The sequence below is a fragment of the Erpetoichthys calabaricus genome, chromosome 2 (assembly GCF_900747795.2).
Source record: "Erpetoichthys calabaricus chromosome 2, fErpCal1.3, whole genome shotgun sequence".
NCBI lineage: Eukaryota > Metazoa > Chordata > Cladistia > Polypteriformes > Polypteridae > Erpetoichthys > Erpetoichthys calabaricus.
In genome coordinates, this window is record NC_041395.2 from 169,295,531 (window position 1) to 169,315,530 (window position 20,000).

The 20,000-nt window shown below is 37.3% G+C and overlaps 1 protein-coding gene across 5 annotated transcripts in view; it reads right to left on the reverse strand.

Annotated features, from left to right (window-relative positions):
• Positions 1–20,000, reverse strand: part of LOC114644825 (F-box only protein 27-like) — a 173,105-nt gene that overhangs the window by 116,260 nt on the left and 36,845 nt on the right. For 2 of the 5 annotated variants that reach the window (XM_051923566.1, XM_051923562.1), the window contains exons 1-3: positions 16,047–16,522; positions 12,639–12,957; positions 9,383–9,494 (exon numbers count right to left, since the gene is read on the reverse strand). The exons of 1 other annotated variant lie outside the window; for it this stretch is intronic. In XM_051923566.1, coding sequence (XP_051779526.1) covers positions 9,383–9,494; positions 12,639–12,957; positions 16,047–16,190 — 575 coding nt within the window. In that variant the 5' untranslated portion in view covers positions 16,191–16,522. Of the gene's footprint in view, positions 1–9,382; positions 9,495–12,638; positions 12,958–16,046; positions 16,523–20,000 lie in introns of those variants that run through there. 2 more of the 5 variants (XM_051923563.1, XM_051923565.1) reach the window with 2 other exon arrangements.

Below are 20,000 nucleotides of genomic sequence, written 5' to 3' on the forward strand. Positions count from 1 at the left end.
ATGAAGTCGTCTAAAATCAGCCACGTGCCCTCTTTTAATTGTGAGAAGCAGATATATATAGCCAAATTCTCGCGCTTCGTTGCGGCGAAGTACTGCTTTTAATTTTTTAAGAAGAAAGTAAAACCTTTTTAAACGGATCGAAAATATACCAATAACAATTTGCTAAGGATCTGTTTTTTTGTGAACCTCGCTTTTCACAGCTGTCCCGCTACGGCGTGTGTTTCGTTTATTTGACAGTATGTAGATCGTGGTAATTAAATTCATGGCATTCGTTTTCTGAATCACAATCTGACTGTATGGATGGTTACCTGCCAGGTTACGCTTGTGGTTGGTCAGGAAGTCGCCTTACATCCGCCACGTGCCCTCTTTCTGTTCCCAGAAGCTGATCATAGAATGGTTTTAATAGTTTACTTTCAAATAATGCAAAGAGTATGCGACACGTGTTTCTCCCTAATTCTGGGCTCATCAGGCATACACACTCACTGCATCCCCTCTCGGGAATCGAATATCGTCAGCGCCAGAGTTGAAGCCCCTAACGTTGCGGTCAGCAAGTGGGCTAACATCCGCCATGTGTCGTCTTTCAGTTGCGAGAGGCAGATCATAGAATGGTTGAAACTGTTGCCCCTAACGTTGCGCTACGGCGTGTGGTTCGTTTATACCTCGTGTCTTCTCATTAAACTTTTATCTCGCGAATATGTTATTGCAATCCGCAGCGGGAGCGTTTCTATAAACTTAATTTAAACTTAAGTTTTACACCGTGCTTTGTTTCCCTTATGACATGCTGTATGCTTCACTCGCTCCCTTCTCAATTGTTTAATGAATTTTTTGTTCTTCGCTGTTTGCGGCTCCTCCTTCATTTGTCCCTACTGCATTCACAGTCTTTTCATGTTATTGCAATCCGCAGCGGGAGCGTTTCTATAAACTTAATTTAAACTTACGTTTTACACCGTGCTTTGTTTCCCTTATGAACATGCTTGTATGCTTCACTCGCTCCCTTCTCAATTGTTTAATGAATTTTTTGTTCTTCGCTGTTTGCAGCTCCTCCATTTGTCCCTACTGCGTTCACAGTCTTTTCACGTGATTACGTGGGAGGCATGATGACGTGACACTCAACTCCTCCTCCCACGGCCATCGAGCTGCCGTCCATTACAGTATATTGTGAAAAAAGAGGTTCCAGTTATGACCATTACGCGTTGAATTTCGAAATGAAACCTGCCTAACTTTTGTAAGTAAGTTGTAAGGAATCAGCCTGCCAAATTTCAGCCTTCCACCTACACGGGAAGTTGCAGAATTAGTGATGAGTCAGTCAGTCAATCAGTCAGTGAGGGCTTTGCCTTTTATTAGTATAGATTCATTAACCCTTTGGCGAGCTACTTGGAAAGGGGTTGCAAGCTACCAGTAGCTTACGAATGATGTGTTGGAGACCCCTGCCTTAGCTATTATGCACAGTTATGTGTGTGTGCATTATATATATATATATATATATATATATATATATATATATATATATATTATACTAGTCATTTAGCCCGTTACAATAACGGGCGCTAGAACAGTAGTGCATAAACATTAGTAGGAACAGTCTATATTAAATGGCAAGGGACTTTGACCTCATTCTTTCTGCCGCCGTGTATTGTGTGTCTTTAATTTTTTGTGACAGTAATACTGTCTTGTACGGCTCTATTCAATAAGGGCGCGCACAAAAAGGCGAGCTTCAAAAGGGTGACCTCAATTGAGCGCCGCGAATAAAGGCGTTCGTAGATAATTTAGTTCAAATGGCTCTGGAATATGTGAAGACCAACAAAGGTGCAGATCTTTATTTAAGTGCGCCGTTATTCGCTGCGCCCAATTGAGGCCACCCTTTTGAGGCTCGCCTTTTTGTGAGCGCCCTTATTGAAGGATGCCTGTGCGCGCCCTTATTGAAGGATACCGTCTTGTACGTCCGCTGGCTTGTACTTCCGTAATATACCTTTAATTTTCTCTGGCGGTAATACAGGCATGCACGTCAGTAATATGCCTTTAATCTCCTCCGACAGTAATACTGGCTTGTATGTGGCTGTAATATGCGTCACTGTATTGTGTACCTTTAATTTCCTCTCGCAGTAATACTGGTTTGTATTTCCGTAAAACGCCTCTAACTTTCTCTGAAAGTAATATCGCGCATCGCACCGTGCCCCGCGCATGCGCACTGCATCAGAAGACACCCACACTCACACCTGGACGCACATAGGGATTTTTTATATATAAATATATATCACGATTATTCAGATCTAACACTAAAACATGTAATTATAGAATAAATACATAAATCAACAAGTAAGAACAGACACTGAAATCATTAATTTCACATAGAATGAACACAAAGGAATAAAAAAAAAAAAAAAAAAAAAAAAAGAATGGCATGGTTTAAATTTAAACAATGACCTTAAACCCGAACTTTTAACAAAATACTATTTGAGCAAGTACAACCTGAATTTAAATGCTTTCCTAAATGGCAAGCTGAAAAGAATGCAATAAGAAAATGAGACCAATATATTAATTATCAGATTGGAAGAGCATATGGGACACAGACGTGTCAGATTAAAAATGAAATGATCCAAATGACTGTTGACTTTGAATGCAGTGCTGAAGACCGATTTAATTCTCCCATCCCTTCAAACAGTTTAGCAAATGTATAGATTAAATGCTTTTTTGGTTGGTAGAATCGTTCTGTGCCGTGGGTATTTTTTGAGTTACAATAAGTGTGACCACCATAGAAAAACAGTTGGAAAACACTGCTCTACCTACACATTTGTTCCCGGCAAAAAAAACATCTCTGTACCTTTTATCTTGTTTTAAAACTGACACCGTGCATTACTTGGATGGTTATGTTGCATTCTTTGCATAAATTAGTGAAAATACTGCAAACTTGAATCATGGGTAGGAATAATCATTATACTTCTATTTCATTGAATTATGTCATTATATTAGGGCAGTCAGCACTGTAAGCTGGCTGGAAGACTGAGAAGTTAAATGAAGAGATATTAGAAACTTATTTGGTTTTAAAGCCACTTAAACATAACTTATTTAGCAGTTATGTGATATGACATTGATTCGATCTTCTCTAGCATTGCACCAGAACTGCTATAAACCCACTCCTAGCACCTATGTCAGTATGTATAAATCAAGAAAATGAACATCAGTGCCACGTATTGCCATGTGGTGTACTGTTGTGAACCACGTAATATGAAATGTTAAACCTTTAAATGAAGATTATATCTCATAAAATTATTTAAAAGGTAGAATATAAATGGGGCACCTTTAGTGCTCGAAGGGGGGCTGGTACTTAATCTGTACTTGCACTTCCCATGCTGCTCCTATGTGTACCACCAGTTAATGTTCGCACTCATTCACTTCTCACAATGCATGCCCATATAACAGCCACTATTAAAAAAAACAGATTTTTAAAAATTGACCTTCCAAAGAGCTTTGGCACTTCCAAGGCAGAGGCCACAAATAACCCCCATCCTGACCGCCCACAATTCACTCTCTAAAATTACTTCTGTATAGCACCACTCTTTCATACCTTAAGTTACAAGACATTTTCTTGCATAAGCACACACTCACTTTCACCAGGCTAAAACAAAGTGGTCTGTCATCTTAACCTACAGTAAAGGTAAGACAATTAAAGTGTAAGTAATGCTTAGGATGTGCAATGAAACCTGTGACTACTTTGGGAAAAACCATGCAGACAGTGCCAAGGGTGGGGTTTAAAATCCATCTCTCATTAGTCATGAGACAATAGTGCATACGCATTTTAGATTAATCGTTTTTCACAGGTTGTGTGCTGTGACGATGTTACAGCTGTGCTTCAAAGAGCTGAACAGCAATGTGCATAAGTTAACGACAGAAACTTTTATCTTGCTATCTTTGGCTTTGCTGATGGCATAATTTTAACTTCTTTTGGAATTCAGGGACACATCTTTAAGAGCGTGGTGCATTATGGGAAGCAGAGGAACTTCCTGAGCATGTTTTAAAAACGATGTCTGGTAGATACAGTTAGGTCAATAAATATTTGGACATAATTTTTCCAATTTTGGTTCTGTACATTACCACAATGAATTTTAAATGAAACAACTCAGATGCAGTTGAAGTGCAGACTTTCAGCTTTAATTCAGTGGGGTGAACAAAACGATTGCATAAAAATCTGATGGAACTAAAGCAATTTTTTAACACAATCCCTTCATTTCAGGGGCTCAAAAGTAATTGGACAATTGACTCAAAGGCTATTTCATGGGCAGGTGTGGGCAAGTCCGTCGTTATGTCTTTATCAATTAAGCAGATAAAAGGCCTGGAGTTGATTGAGGTGTGGTGCTTGCATGTGGAAGATTTTGCTGTGAACCAGACAACATGCGGTCAAAGGAGCTCTCCATGCAGGTGAAAGAAGCCATACTTAAGCTGCGAAAACAGAATAAAACCCATCCAAGAAATTGCTACAATATTAAGAGTGGCAAAATCTACAGTTTGGTAGATCCTGAGAAAGAAAGCAAGCACTGGTAAACTCAGCAACGCAAAAAGACCTGGACAGTCCATGGAAGACAACAGTGGTGGATGATCGCAGAATCATTTTGATGGTGAAGAGAAACCCCTTCACAATAGCCAACCAAGTGAACAACACTCTCCACGGGGTAGGCATATCGATATCCAAGTCTACCATAAAGAGAAGACTGCATGAAAGTAAATACAGAGGGTGCACTGCAAGGTGCAAGCCTCTCATAAGCCTCAATTATAGAAAGGCTAGATTGGACTTGCTAAAGAACATCTAAAAAAGCTAGCACAGTTCTGGAAAAACATTCTTTGGACAGATGAAACCCAAGATCAACCTCTACCAGAATGATGGCAAGAAAAAAGTATGGAGAAGGCGTAGAACAGCTCATTATCCAAAGCATACCACATCATCTGTAAAAACAGTGGAGGCAGTGTGATGGCTTGGGCGTAAATGGCTGCCAGTGGCACTGGGACACTAGTGTTTATTGATGATGTGACACAGGACAGAAGCAGCCGAATGAATTCTGAGGTGTTCAGAGACATACTGTCTGCTCAAATCCAGCTTAATGCAGTCAAATTAATTGGGCGGAGTTTCATGATACAGATGGACAAGGACCCAAAACATACAGCCAAAGCAACCCAGGAGTTTATTAAAGCAAAGAAGTGGAAAATTCTTGAATGGCCAAGGTCAGTCACCTGATCTTAACCCAATTGAGCATGCATTTCACTTGTTGAAGACTAAACTTCAGACAGAAAGGCCCACAAACAAACAGCAACTGAAAGCCGCTGCAGTAAAGGCCTGGCAGAGCAATAAAAAGGAGGAAACCCAGCATCTGGTGATGTCCATGAGTTCAAGACTTCAGGCTGTCATTGCCACCAAAGGGTTTTCAACCAAGTATTAGAAATGAACATTTTATTTCCAATTATTTGTCCAATTACTTTTCAGCCCCTGAAATAAAGGGATTGTGTTAAAAAAATGCTTTAGTTCCCTCGCATTTTTTATGCAATCTTTTTGTTCAACCCATTGAATTAAAGCTGAAAGTCTGCACTTTAACTGCATCTGAGTTGTTTCATTTAAAATTCACTGATGTACAGAACCAAAATTAGAAAAAAAGTTGTCTCTGTCCAAATATTTATGGACCAAACTGTAAGTGTCATTTAATTTGCTTCTCTACAATATTAAAAATAAGCAGCAAGGGCATGGCAACCTCATGGAATGGGCAGGAAATCCTACGGAGCACCTTAACCTGAGAGGGCTCAAAAGCATCTTCCTTCAAACCCCTGGTACAAGTTCTAACAGCAGCTGTCATTGGTTATATAATTTAAAAACGTATACGTTCAAATTGCCGGTTGCAATCCTGTCCTTGTTGCACACAATTATAGACAACACTTGGGCAAAAACAAGAAAATCTTCATAAGTTACCTAGTAGACAATGATCATGATAAAGAAAACTAAAACACTACCCAAATTAAGAAATTGGTACAACAGTTCATTGTCAAAGTACAAAAAATAACATTAATGCTTAAAGCAACAAGTGAAACAGGGAATTGATTAAATGCTGCCTGTGTCATAAACGGAGCAGATCATTATACTGTATGTAAGGTGAAATGAGTATCGCAGTGTGCGTGACAGAAAAGGCAACTCCTTGTCATCCCTGCCCACCTTACCATTGCAGATGACCACAAACTTATTTAAAATGATGCGGTGAGAAACCCGACAGCCCCACACACAGGTATAGAAGTAAGGGTATGCAGTATCTGAACTGAAATAAGTAAATAACATATTATATATTTTAATGTCACAGCAGGTTTCATCCGAATAGTGTGGGTTTATTGCAAACTTTATACATTTGTTTGAATAATTTCGGACTTTAGTGGAGAGGCAAATGAGTTAGAAATACAGGAGATCACCCATGTAGCGTTTTTCTAGGGACAGACGGAAAAAAGTGTTAAATTCAGGAAATTGTCAATATGATTTATTTAGAGAAGTACGATAAAAAAATTAATGGAATCAAAACTTTTCGTGAAGTAGCTCTCACAAGTCCTGTCTCCTTTCTTTGGGCCACTAGTTTCCATGTACAAAATAAATTGGCAGATATTAATGCACTCAACCCAACAGTTCTGAGCTCTCGTTTTTTGATTCTCTTCTTTACCATCACAAGCTGACGAATTTTGTATGTATTGCTTCTAGTAACTATAAATGCATACATTCTGTTTGGGTATTTGCATCAGCTTCTAGATTGCCTGACGTTTGCACTGCATGCATTTTCATTTTTGACAATTTTGTTAACAGTAGCAACAGCTGACTTGGACTGATTTATTTAAAAAAAAAAAAAAAACAACACACTACTTGAGATCAGCTATGTCACAAATGAGACTTTCAATAGAAAAAATTGCCAAGCTCGACAAAGAAAGAACCAACAAACTAAACATAAGAAGTTTCATTAAGGAATTTACCAACAACAATTTTAGTAAGGAAAAAAAAATTATCCAACGTGAATGCATAATTAGTCATTCTACGTGACTAACATTTATGAGAACAATCTTCTAGTTTTGATTGAGATATTCAATTTACCAGTTGTGAATTTTAACATGAGAACAGGATTAAAAAAATTATAAATTATATTTTTTAGTATATTTGTGTGATATTACAGTAACATTTGTACAAATTGTAAACCATACCATGTGAAACACAGAAAATAAAAAGACCTGATATAATACAATTCAACATATGCTGTCATTAATATTGCCTAATATTTCAATGAACATGGCATAAAACAATAAAGCATCCACTTCTACTGAGGTGCACTATCAATAAAAAATCCATGCAGCAGTAGTTTTAAATTATATTAAATTTCCACTCAAAAAAATAAAATAAAAGCACTAGGTAAAATATTTGTAGGTTAAATATACTTACACTTTATTAAACTTTTTTTCTTGAACTCTTTGTATTTCTTTTTCTTAATGTTATATGAAGGGCACCATCAATATTTTTTGCATGGGCCCCCCGATTTACTAGTCATACCACAGACAAGTGGCACCAAAAGTGAATGGCAGAATGCATTTCTGTGTGTACTCGTGGCAATTCATGGTACTTTTTCAGACATAGTGGAGTTTAAAGAAGACGCTTTCTTTATAAAACAGAGCTGTGACTTAAAATAATGTACATTGCTGTATATGCATTAGGAGGAGTTTGTGCGTGAGGCAAGTAATTTAGTCTTCTATATGAATTATGCCTTTAACTGTCTACAACACCTCGGGCTTTCAGTAATATCTAAAAATGTAATTGAACTTAACAGAATGCTAATGTTTACAAGCTCTGCTTGAATCGTTCATGCGACACATTGGAATGGGCATGGTATAAAACTGGAAATCTGATTTAGATTTCCCATTAAAAAGACCAGTGATTGGAACCAGCCTCAAAAGTCTTGATCAATGCATTTCATATTTATACACACAAGTTTTGTGACACATAGAAATTTTAGTTGTTTATTTATTTAATTTTTTTAAGATTATTATATTTTTAAATCAATTTAAATGGTAAAGACATTACTGGTGTTGCTAACGGCTATTATTGCTTAAAATGACTTGTTTTTAATTCATTATTCACATATGACTGCAAAGACAAATTTTAGAAGCCATTGAGATTTCTAATGGTAAAAATAAAAAATGTAAATTAAGTGAGAATTAAAAAATGCTTTGCTAGCAGACAGTAAGACAGGTGTGCGTTTAATTTGGGTGTGAAGGGAAGAGAAAGAGAGTGAGCTTTTTTTGCAAAACAGAGTGTTTGGTTTATTTGCTGCATTTCTGACACTTCGAGAGGATCCATGGACATTTAAATGGAGCTTGTTATCTGCTTAGCTACTGGATACTTGCAAAGGAGCTCTGTGCCTGGAAATAAATATTTTTTTCCCTACTTTTCTATTATGGATATATGATGTGCAACTAAGAAACCAAATCAGTCTGGGCAATGTCATGTGGAACTGAATGAAGACTCCACCTAGGTTGTACAATTCTTTGTATTGCTTATTTATAGAAATAAATATTTTTTTAAGTAAAAGCTTAAACTCAATGCATGATGGTAAACCCAGTTGAAGTAATGGAGTGAAAATGAAACACTGCACTGAGCAGCAAACAGCCTATCATTAGAAGCACTGGAATCCTAAAGGTCTCAAGGGTTGAATAGGAAGGGTACAATATGGACAGTGGGACAGGTAAAAAGTTACAGATAACAGCTTCCTAGCTGTTTTTTGATATGTTTCTTATCCCCCATTAAGAAAAGACCCTAAGATATTATACCGAAATCTTTCATGTTAGGTGCACTTCACAGGTGATCTGATAATACGATCGAACAGGTCCGAAGCAGTAATTCTTATTTTTTCAATTCAGTTGTCTGACAAAGCGTAACAGGCTATAAACTCTCATTTTACATTTAAAAACATCAGATTAGATGCCATGAATCAAATACTACCCTTAAAGTCTTGTGTCAGTCTAGAGCACATCACTTAGCTACCTGTCTTCAAACAGATCAAGAGATTTTCTAATTTACTGATGGTGTTTAACATTATAATGAACAATAACTTACCTTAAAAGGTCAGTGAATTTCTTGTGGTTCAGCACAGTATACTAAGTTATACCTTGAAATATATTTTACTGCACATTAGCCATATGGGTCTCAGGGGTTGTTAATGTCCTTGTAAAGTAAATTATTAAAAAATAAAAGAAACCTGTTCATGCAAATTGATACCATTTTCAACAGATTAGTATGATTATTTGTATTTTTAATGTATTACTGTTGTATCCAACTCTCTTAAAGATTATCAATTATATTTCAAATGCAGATTTCTTTTCTTACCCATATGAGGTGACAAAGCAGTTAGATGATGTAGTTTCCTTCAGTTCTCCATGATGACGTTCAATCACCCAACCATCACCACCATGATTGACATTCCAGTGTTCAAAGCCATCTGCAGACAGAGAATATATTAGAGATTATGAAAATTAATTGTTTAAATTAGGTTCTTATATCTATTCAGGAAATATATACAATTAAAAGAAAACATTGGTTTCAACGTTTTTTTCTGAAGCTAATCATACCCAAAGTCAGAAGATTTCAGTTGCTCTCCTTTTTCCAGTTAATAAAGATAATGTAAAAACTCCACCAAGAAATCAGAATGAAACCTAAAGCTCTAGCAAGTAGGGTCACAATACCAAAGGTTGTGTACTTGATAGCAATGCAATCTCACAATATTTGATACCATGGTAAGCTTTTGTATTAAAAGTTATTAAACAGCTTTTATTAAAAGTACCTTCATTATTCAAGTTAACAATATGGTGCTTTCTCTGCAATAGAATATAAAATATATACAGTGATCCCTCGCTAGATCGCGCGTCGCCTTTCGCGGCTTCACTCCATTGCGGATTTTATATGTAAGCATATTTAAATATATATCGCGGATTTTTTGCTGGTTCGCGGATTTCTGCGGACGATAGGTCTTTTAATTTCTGGTACATGCTTCCTCAGTTGGTTTGCCCAGTTGATTTCATACAAGGGACGCTATTGGCAGATGGCTGAGAAGCTAGATTGCTTACTTTTCTCTCTCTCTTGCGCTGACTATCTGTGATCCTGACGTATGGGGATTGAGCAGGGGGGCTGTTCGCACACCTAGACGATACGGACGCTCGTCTAAAAATGCTGTTGCTATCTTTTGTGCAGCTGCTTCCTGAAACAACATGCTGCTAAAAGCTCGAAGGGCACGTATTGATTTTTGACTGAAAAACAAACTCTGTCTCTCTCTATCTCTCTCTCTCTCTCTCTCCCCCTGCTCCTGACGGAGGGGGTGTGAGCTGCCGCCTTCAACAGCTTTGTGCCGCGGTGCTTTGCATACTTAAAAGCCAAACAGCCCTATTGATTTGTTTGCTAGATTGTTTTCTCTATCTATGTGACATTCTGTGCTCCTGACACGCACTCCTTTGAAGAGGAAGATATGTTTGCATTCTTTTAATTGTGAGACAGAACTGTCATCTCTGTCTTGTCATGGAGCACAGTTTAAACTTTTGAAAAAGAGACAAATGTTTGTTTGCAGTGTTTGAATAACGTTCCTGTCTCTCTACAACCTCCTGTGTTTCTGCGCAAATCTGTGACCCAAGCATGACAATATAAAAATAACCATATAAACATATGGTTTCTACTTCGCGGATTTTCTTATTTCGCGGGTGGCTCTGGAACGCAACCCCCGTGATGGAGGAGGGATTACTGTATACCTTTTGGTGATCAGTTCATGTTCTGCTCACTTAACTATTCACAGTATCAGACATTTTAAGCAAGAGTGCCCAAACTTTTGCATGCCATTATAGATAGACAGATAGGATAATTTAATTTAAAATCTAGTTAGTCAGGGAATTCCTGTTAGGTTTGCAACATTTGCTATTGTAGAAATGTAAAGATTTATATTTGCAACATTAAAAAAATGCACTAAACATCCACTCATCCATCCATCCTTCCTCTTCCGCTTATCCGAGATCGGGTCGCGGGGGCAGCAGAGATGCCCAGACTTCCCTCTCCACGGCCACTTCTACTAGCTCTTCCGGGGGAATCCCGAGGCGTTCCCAGGCCAGCTGAGAGACACAGTCCCTCCAGCATGTCCGTGGTCTTCCCCAGGGCCTCCTCCCAGTTAGACATGCTTAGAACACCTCACCAGGGAGGTGTCCAGGAGGCATCCTGATCAGATGCCCAAGCCACCTCATCGGACTCCTCTCGATGCGGAGGAGCAGTGGCTCTACTCTGAACTCCTCCAGGATGACCGAGCTTCTCACCCTATCTTTAAGGGAAAGCCCTTAAAAAATGCACTAAACAGTAATATTTAAAAGATAAGTTAAATGGGTTCAGTTTGTAAATGTCACAATATCCTGTTTTAATTGTCCAAATCTGTCATTTTTTAATGTTTGACCAAACAAATTACCTGTATGAAAGTTTTACATTCCTCCACTGTTTCGGAACTCTTATAAAACACTTTTTGTTGTGCCGTTTTCAGAGGATCTTTTATGACTGATCAGACTTTGATCTGCTTAGCCTGGGTACTATCTGTTTTTACCTACATTTTTATTACTCTTTAATTTAATATTGTTTTTTTTGTATCAGTATGCTGCTGCTGGAGTATGTGAATTTCCCCTTGGGATTAATAAAGTAACTATCTAATTCGGAATTAAGAATATTGACTGGTTCTACTGTGTAACTGCTGGACTGCATCACATTCACGGACTCACCTTTCAAATATACAACACATGTGCTTTCACTATACTGTATTCGTCAAACTGCAGGGGATATACTAAAGAATATATTAGTTTGGCAACAACAACCAAACAAATGACACAAATTCTGAGTTTGCATATTTGTATTTAGCAATGAAGTATACCATTTTGCTTATACTGCAGAATCACAGTGCTTTGCACTTTATATAAAAAAAAAAAAAAAAAAAAAAAAAAAAAAAATTAACTAATGGAGCAACTCATTTTATCGACAGTGTACAGAAGCCAAATAGCCACTTGGCCTGAAACTTGCCTCGACTTTTTTTGGTTACAACTGTTGTTAACACTGCCAGTGTGCAATGCCCCCTGCAACCGTAAACTTTATAAACCGATTACAAAAACAATACAAGTTTAAATGGAAATCAGACATGCTTGATGCAATCAGTGAATGAAAACAAAGGCTCTGTTTTTTTAGGGACTGTGTGGGACACTGTATTAAAAGCAATTCATCTCACCATCATTTTAACTCTTACAAGCTGAGTGACTAAAACACATCTGATCACTGACATCATAGTGTTTGATTCATGCGTGCATTGTATTTTTCTGAATTAACTCCGTAACGGGGTAAAAAAGTGTATATAACGAAAGCCCATGTGTTTTTTTTTTTTTTATTAATAAATATTAGTTGCATTGAAAGACTACTTCAGTTTTCATTGTCAGTACAAACTAGCTGAGCGTCAGAAGACAACACAGCAATATATAAACGAAGCCCCATTAGCAAGCTATGTTCCATCAGTGGATTTAACAATTTTGTCAGGTGGCTCAGTCATCCCAATTACACTCTTTGAATATACTTAACATACCATCTCCACAAGGGTTCTTGATAAGGTTCCTGGCAAACAGTTTGTAAAACAGATTCTTCCAGTCAGTGTTGGATGGTAGGCGCGTCTGGAGTTTCTTGCTTAGCACTTGTTCATATTTCACCCTCCAAAGTGCTTGGCTGTCCACAACGTCTTTCCATCGCTTACAAACAAGCCTACAGTTTGACCTCAGTTCCCAAAAAGGAACATGGATTAGGATGAGAAACAGTATATCATCAGACACTTCACTTAGGTCCATAATAAACTTTACATTTCTCTCTGTGCGCACAGCCTGTCCCATTTCATCTGAATGCAGTGGTTTCTGTACAAGGAAAACAGAAAGGACATATCAAGACAAAAAAAACAGATTAACTCTTAACAAACAAATCCTATTTTTGCACTGAAAATGGACATAATGAATTAGCCCAGGTTCACTTTTGCAACATCTACATCTTTGGATTTCACATGTCAAAAAAAAAAAAAAAAAAACTTTTTTCATTTCATAAATGTATGCTTAAATGCAACTATGTATAAAAATGGTTGTCATTACAAAAAGGCTCATACTATATTTATGTGAAACCCCTTGAATTAATGCTAAAAGCATACACTTCAAATATAGAAAGATAGATTAGACAGACAGATACTTTATTAATCCCAAGGGAAAATTCACATACTCCAGCAGCAGCATACTAATAAAGATAATATTAAAGAGTGATAACAATGCAGGTATACAGACAGAAAATAACTTTGTATAATGTTAACGTTTACTCCCCGGGGTGGAATTGAAGAGTCGCATAGTGTGGGGGAGGAACGATCTCCTCAGTCTGTCAGTGGAGCAGGACATTGACAGCAGTCTGTTGCTGAAGCTGCTCCTCTGTCTGGAGATGACACTGTTTAGTGGATGCAGTGGATTCTCCATGATTGACAGGAGCCTGCTCAGTGCCTGTCGCTCTGCCACAGATGTTAAACTGTCCAGCTCCGTGCCTACAATAAAGCCTGCCTTCCTCACCAGTTTGTCCAGGCGTGAGGCGTCCCTCTTCTTTATGCTGCCTCCCCAGCACACCACCGCGTAGAAGAGGGCGCTCGCACATGTAATTATTTCTTCATTTCAAATCCATTGTGGTGGCATATACAGCCAAAATGATGAAAATTATGTCACTGTCCAAATACTTGTGGACCTAACTGTATAAAATGTAACATGTAGTTGGAGGTACACACTTTAAGCTTGCTGTATACAAACATTTAGACTGAGTTTGAATCAGCATGACAGAGCAAATATTAATATAATATGCTTACTACAGGCACCCTTTTAATATTTTCACATTTCAGAGTAAATTTACATATTAAACACACCGGTACAGAAGCCCATTTTTTCACTGCTGTTATGAGACAGTCGTAGTTTGAAAGATTGCAATACGGTTTAGCCAAAATAAGATGTCATAAGCCAACTCAAATGCTGGGTCTCATTGGACTCTGATTATTGAAGAGTTACCACGTTATTAAAGTAATGATGTTCTTTCCCATAAAAATGGGACACAGAGACGTTTATTTCTTTTGATAACAAAGCAAACTGGTGCATTTAGAGTTGGCTTTGATAAACCTACATCTGAAGTGTTATGCATTTGCATTTAGTGTAAGCTCAACTAATAAACACATAGAAATTTAACATACTGTATGACACTAAAGAGCAGTGCATTTAGCATTATGATCACCTGCAGCTGGAATTCAATTGCTGATCAAGAGCTGATGAGGAGGTGCCAAAAAAAAAAAAAAACAGCCCACTGTACGTCCTTTGGCTGCTGACTCACAGTTTAGTGACTTGCAAGTGGGCAACTTTGCAGATGTGTATATGTTGCGTTTGTGTTACCATATCGACAAATTGTTTATGTTAACTTTTAGCTAGTGTGCCCTGCAGTGGGCTGGCACCCTGCCCAGGATTTGTTCCTGCCTTGCACCCTGTGCTGGCTGGGATTGACTCCAGCAGACCCACCCGTGACCCTGTGTTAGGATATAGCAGGTTGGACATTGACTGACTGACCGACTACTAATAAAATATGGTACATTTTCTTTACTGGTACATTTGTTTTAGAGCATGAAAGCAGTCTGTGCAAAGTTCAAGCGGCCAATTCAGTTATAATAGGCGCACAAGAGAAATTTAGAAATTTTAGCAGGAACAGAAAAAAGGCACATCCTGTAATTTGCACATAATAAAGTGAGCGATTTAAAAAAATGCAGTTATTATTATTATTTTGCCATTCAGTTAGTAGTGTTGTCTCTATTACTGTACCTTCAACACATTCATTCCTAACATTATCAATCAGTTTTGGCAGGCACAGTACTGAGACACAAGTTTATCATTTTAATATCTAACGAATACCCAATCAATTTCTAATATGTGTTTTAGATGCCTTGAAATTGTGCTTGTTACTAACTAGCACATAACTGAATATGCCACTAAAGTATAATTATACTTTAGTAGCATGTATGTATTCAGTATAAGTAGTCTCTGCACTCTGAACTCCATGCTGGTCTCTACATTCAGATCTGCTCCTGGTAGCTTATTTATATGCAGTACATTTGTTACACTTGTTATTACTGTTTTTTTTAGCTTTTGTTTTTATTTATTACTATCCATTTCAAATTACTATATATTTACTTAGCCATTATTCATAGTATCCTTTACCTGTTTTGCACTTGTCTTCTGTTTATGTATACTGCATCTTGCAAGGTAGTCTTGGTGAATGTTATTTTGCGCCACTGTATGCTGCAATACTACGTATGGATGGTATAACAATAAAGCCACTTAACTTGACTGCAATGTATAATGTACATCAACGGCAGTGTCTACGCTGCTGTCAATATTATGTTACATTTATGGAATCTACAAAAAAAAAGTATGTAAAAGATACATCAACGGCAGTGTCTACGCTGCTGTCAATATTATGTTACATTTATGGAATCTACAAAAAAAAAGTATGTAAAAGTTCGTAACTTTAAGGTTCACATGTATAAAGTTCAGCTAAATACTGTATTATACTAGATAGATGGAATGTTTATTTGTCCCTACACAGTTTATGAATACAAAATACTGTAGGAAAAAGGTCAGCAAATTAAACCATCGGTTCATAGAAGGAACAGCGACTTTGTGTAATGTTAAACTGTTTGATTTACAGAACTTCAGACTGAGGAGAGTCAGGCAGAGAAAAGAACTTTACTGTTACTGGCAGTTCGTTCAGGAAGACGCGATTGTTCCTCCACCATGTCAATGCGGAAGGCCTTTGGGAAACACGCCAGCCTGACATCATTATACTGTATTGAGGAGGGTCCGTTTGCAGACGATTCATGACTCTTTGCACGACATTACTGACAAGTTAATACGTCCGTGGGCATGGTAAAAGAAGTTCCACTTACGTCTGTCTTAAAAGAAGTCTCATCCAATTCCTCCTTCTCTGTTGTGGCATTGGAGCTTGTGTTGTTTACCTTAGTCTTTGGGGGCCGTTGCACCTCCGCTACTGTTCGGGATTTTGCCGTCCTAAAGCGCAGCCGCGGAAACATGCTATGGGAAACCGTAAGACCACCGCACACAACTCTGACCAATTTCTAGTAAAGCTGCAAGATAGCTTTACTGAAAAAGACAAAACGAGCCCAGCTACAGACAGGAAACTCCAGGTACACCTCCCTGCCGAGCCTGAAATCCAGCGGAATGGAGCGAGATCACATTTCTCGACGCAAGGGGTGATGGAGGTGCATAAAATCCCGGACAGATGGTTCTACACCAAAGACCTCCGATACCTGGAAGCCACTGTTGCCAACTATTTTCAAAGGAAAGTTGCACAAAATGTCGCCATAATTCAAGTACATATTGCTGCAGACCGGAGTAAAATGGGCGTGAATATCATGTTCGACATCAGCCAATCATATATTAAATTTGCGTACGTCAGGCACTGATCAGCCAATTGCAAATTTAAACGTCGCCGTCAATCACCTTTTTATTTAACAAATCGGTGTTATTTGCCATTCATGTTCCACTTTAGCCAATTGCCTTATGGATAAGTAAAAAGAAAGATGGGAGTAATTTCTAAAAGTGGACGGTCAAGATAAAGTGACCGTAAGAGACGGAGTGTACATTCGTAAAATACATCTGCGACGATAGTCTACTAGTGCCAATATCTTACACTATAGCACTCTGTCGAGTGCATTATTAAGACTGCAGTGTATTTTTACCACCGTCATTTATGATTAGCGGTTCTGAAAAAATAATGATAATAAAAGTTTGGATATGAGATATTTATCGTTAGTAAACAACGTCTGAAGAAAATTTAAATGAACATAACAATGCAAATTTGTGTCCGCCTAATTTTAATGGATTGACGTAGACTTAAGTGTGGACTCTACTTGATTGAGTCAGTCAGATTAAAACAAATGTTTGACTGTTGTTGTTTACTCGAATGTCCAAATGATATAGTCGCCTACATTTAACAAGTCACCTTAAAAAAAATTTAAACGTTGAATAAACTGTCAGAGTTAAATTTTTACTTCTATAATACACGACCCTAAAATGTGTTTTATTACTTTCATTACTATTTATCAACGTTTATTTATTTATGTATTCCTAATATTCCATTGTAGCCCCTTCTGCCTGCAGATCTGCCTCTGTTATTTGTTTACTGATGTGTGTCAAATATTCTGCGGTCTTCATGTCTGTTCTCAACATACCAGCAGCTGTAGTGAGTTTCTTGCCTGTGGATCTCGTTTGTTTTTTTTAGCTGTACTGTATTATGATTACAGAATATTACAAATCACATACTTGACACTCTCACGTTCATGTATCAGGGAATAGACAACGTTAGGAAAGCTGGCAATAAAATTGCGACTTTAAAGAATTCATTGGCTGCCTGTACATGTTATCAATGTTAAATATAAGAAACACAGTTATCATAGAGCTAATAGTCACCTTTCAATCGTTATTTTTATAATGAAGTTTACTATGTTAAACGATCTGTGAAGAGCAAATATTATGCCTTAAAAAGAGTAATAATTTAGCAGTTTTTGTGACTGTGCACCTGTTAATCAGGGTATTCAATTATTTGACTTAATTGGATCTTTATTACTTTTGGGATTTTAAATACCAAAATTATAATTATAGCACATTATAATGTGTTTATTATAATACATATTACTTATGCAAAAGTAACATTTAGAGATCAAAACATGACAGATGTTTGTTCATATCTCATTTAGCCTCCATTTGACTCCATCAGGTCCTAGTGGTGTGCTAAACACGTCAGCCTCTCTTTAGTGTCTCTGAGACTGGAGGAGGCCAGGAGTCCAACTGTACAGCAGACACTGATGGGCATCAGCATCACGACTGGTAACAAGACAGAGATAGCAGATAGTTCAGCTGGGCATAATCCTATATGTATATATGTATATATATATATGTATATGTATATATATATATATGTATATATATATATATATATATATATGTACTAGCAAAATACCCGCGCTTCGCAGCGGAGAAGTAGTGTGTTAAAGAGGTTATGAAAAAGTAAAGGAAACATTTTAAAAATAACGTAACATGATTGTCAATGTAATTGTGTTGTCATTGTTATGAGTTTTGCTGTCATATATATATACATATACACATATACACACACATATACACACATATACAGATATATTATATATACATATACACATATATTTTTTATATATATATTTTTTATATATATATATATATATATATATATATATATATATATATATATAAATATATATACACATACATACATACATACATACATATACACACATACATGCACTTACAATAACATAGAAATCAATATAAGCAACATTAACATCATTATCATATGAGAATATGAAGTAATATATAAGAAGCACATTTCATATAAATATAAATTATTAAACAGTAAAATCTTCTATAATTTGCTACCGTGGCTTTTCGTTGGTCTGTCCAGGATTTTAAATCACCTGTAGCTTGGAAACCGTTTCACCTATTGACTTGAAATCTGGTACACATATAATACATCACGTCTGCTATCCGCTTTATGGGTGATGATTGTATTACTCTTTTTATGTTTATTTTATTTTAGAATCAACTCCTATCTGCGCACACCAGGGCGGCCGTGGGCAGATGCGTATGGTGTATTCACTCCATGTTATCGTGCATTGCTCTGTCACTGGTATTTTGATAAAAGAATTTGAACAATATATAAGAAGCGTATAAATTATTAAACAGTAAAACATTAACATTTAAGAAGTAAAGTTACATTGAGTACTACTGCAGTGCCTTCGGGTATACCTCATTTTTTGTTTGCCCATTACATGCTTAAATGTATAAATTTTTTGGTGTACCTACCCGAGAACACGCGACATATAACTGACCGTGGGAGAAGCATGGATTTTAAACACGCGTTGAGTTCATCTGCTGGTCTACCTCGTGGAATAACTGGTAATGTTTGACTAAAATCTACAGCGAGTAAAACGACATTACCTCTTTTTTTTTTTTTACGATCTCTGAGATCTTGCTTTTTTCGGTTCAAGGCTTCATAAGCTCTTTTATGTTCCATGGTGTACTTAATAAGTACTAATTATCCCAAACCATCATCTTTGAATGTTGCAAGACTTTCGCCTTGTATGTAGATCGGGGTAATTACATTCATTGCATTCCTAGTCTGAATCACAATCTGATTGTATGGGTGGTTACCTGGCACTGTAGGGTTGCCACCCGTCCTTTAAAATACGGAATCGTGCCGCGTTTGAGAATGAAATTGCGCGTCCCGTTTTGAATCAATACTGGACGGGATTTATCCCGTATTTTTTTTATCATTTTTTTTTTAAAGCAGCGTGTCATGCAAATCATCCCACACGCATTTTATGAAGATGCCTCCTTTCCTACTTTTGATTGGGTAATACTTGATGTCATCGTTAGTTTGATTGGTGTTTTTAACTGTCCAGTGAGGAGGGCGTGTCTTTTAAGTACAGTCTGCAAAGTGTTGGCACTGAGATGTGGCGTCAGCGCCATAGTTGAATCCCCTAACGTTGCGGTCAGCAAGTCGGCTAACATCCGCCATGTGCCGTCTTTCATTTGCGAGAAGCAGATCATAGAATGGTTGAAACTGTTGACCCTAACGTTGCGCCACGGCGTGTGGTTCGTTTATACCTCGTGTGTTCTCATTAAACTTTTATCTCGCGAATATGTTATTGCAATCCGCAGCGGGAGCGTTTCTATAAACTTAATTTAAACTTACGTTTTACACCGTGCTTTCTTTCCCTTATGAACATGCTTGTATGCTTAACTCGCTCTGTTCTCAATTGTTTAATTAATTTTTTGCTCTTAGC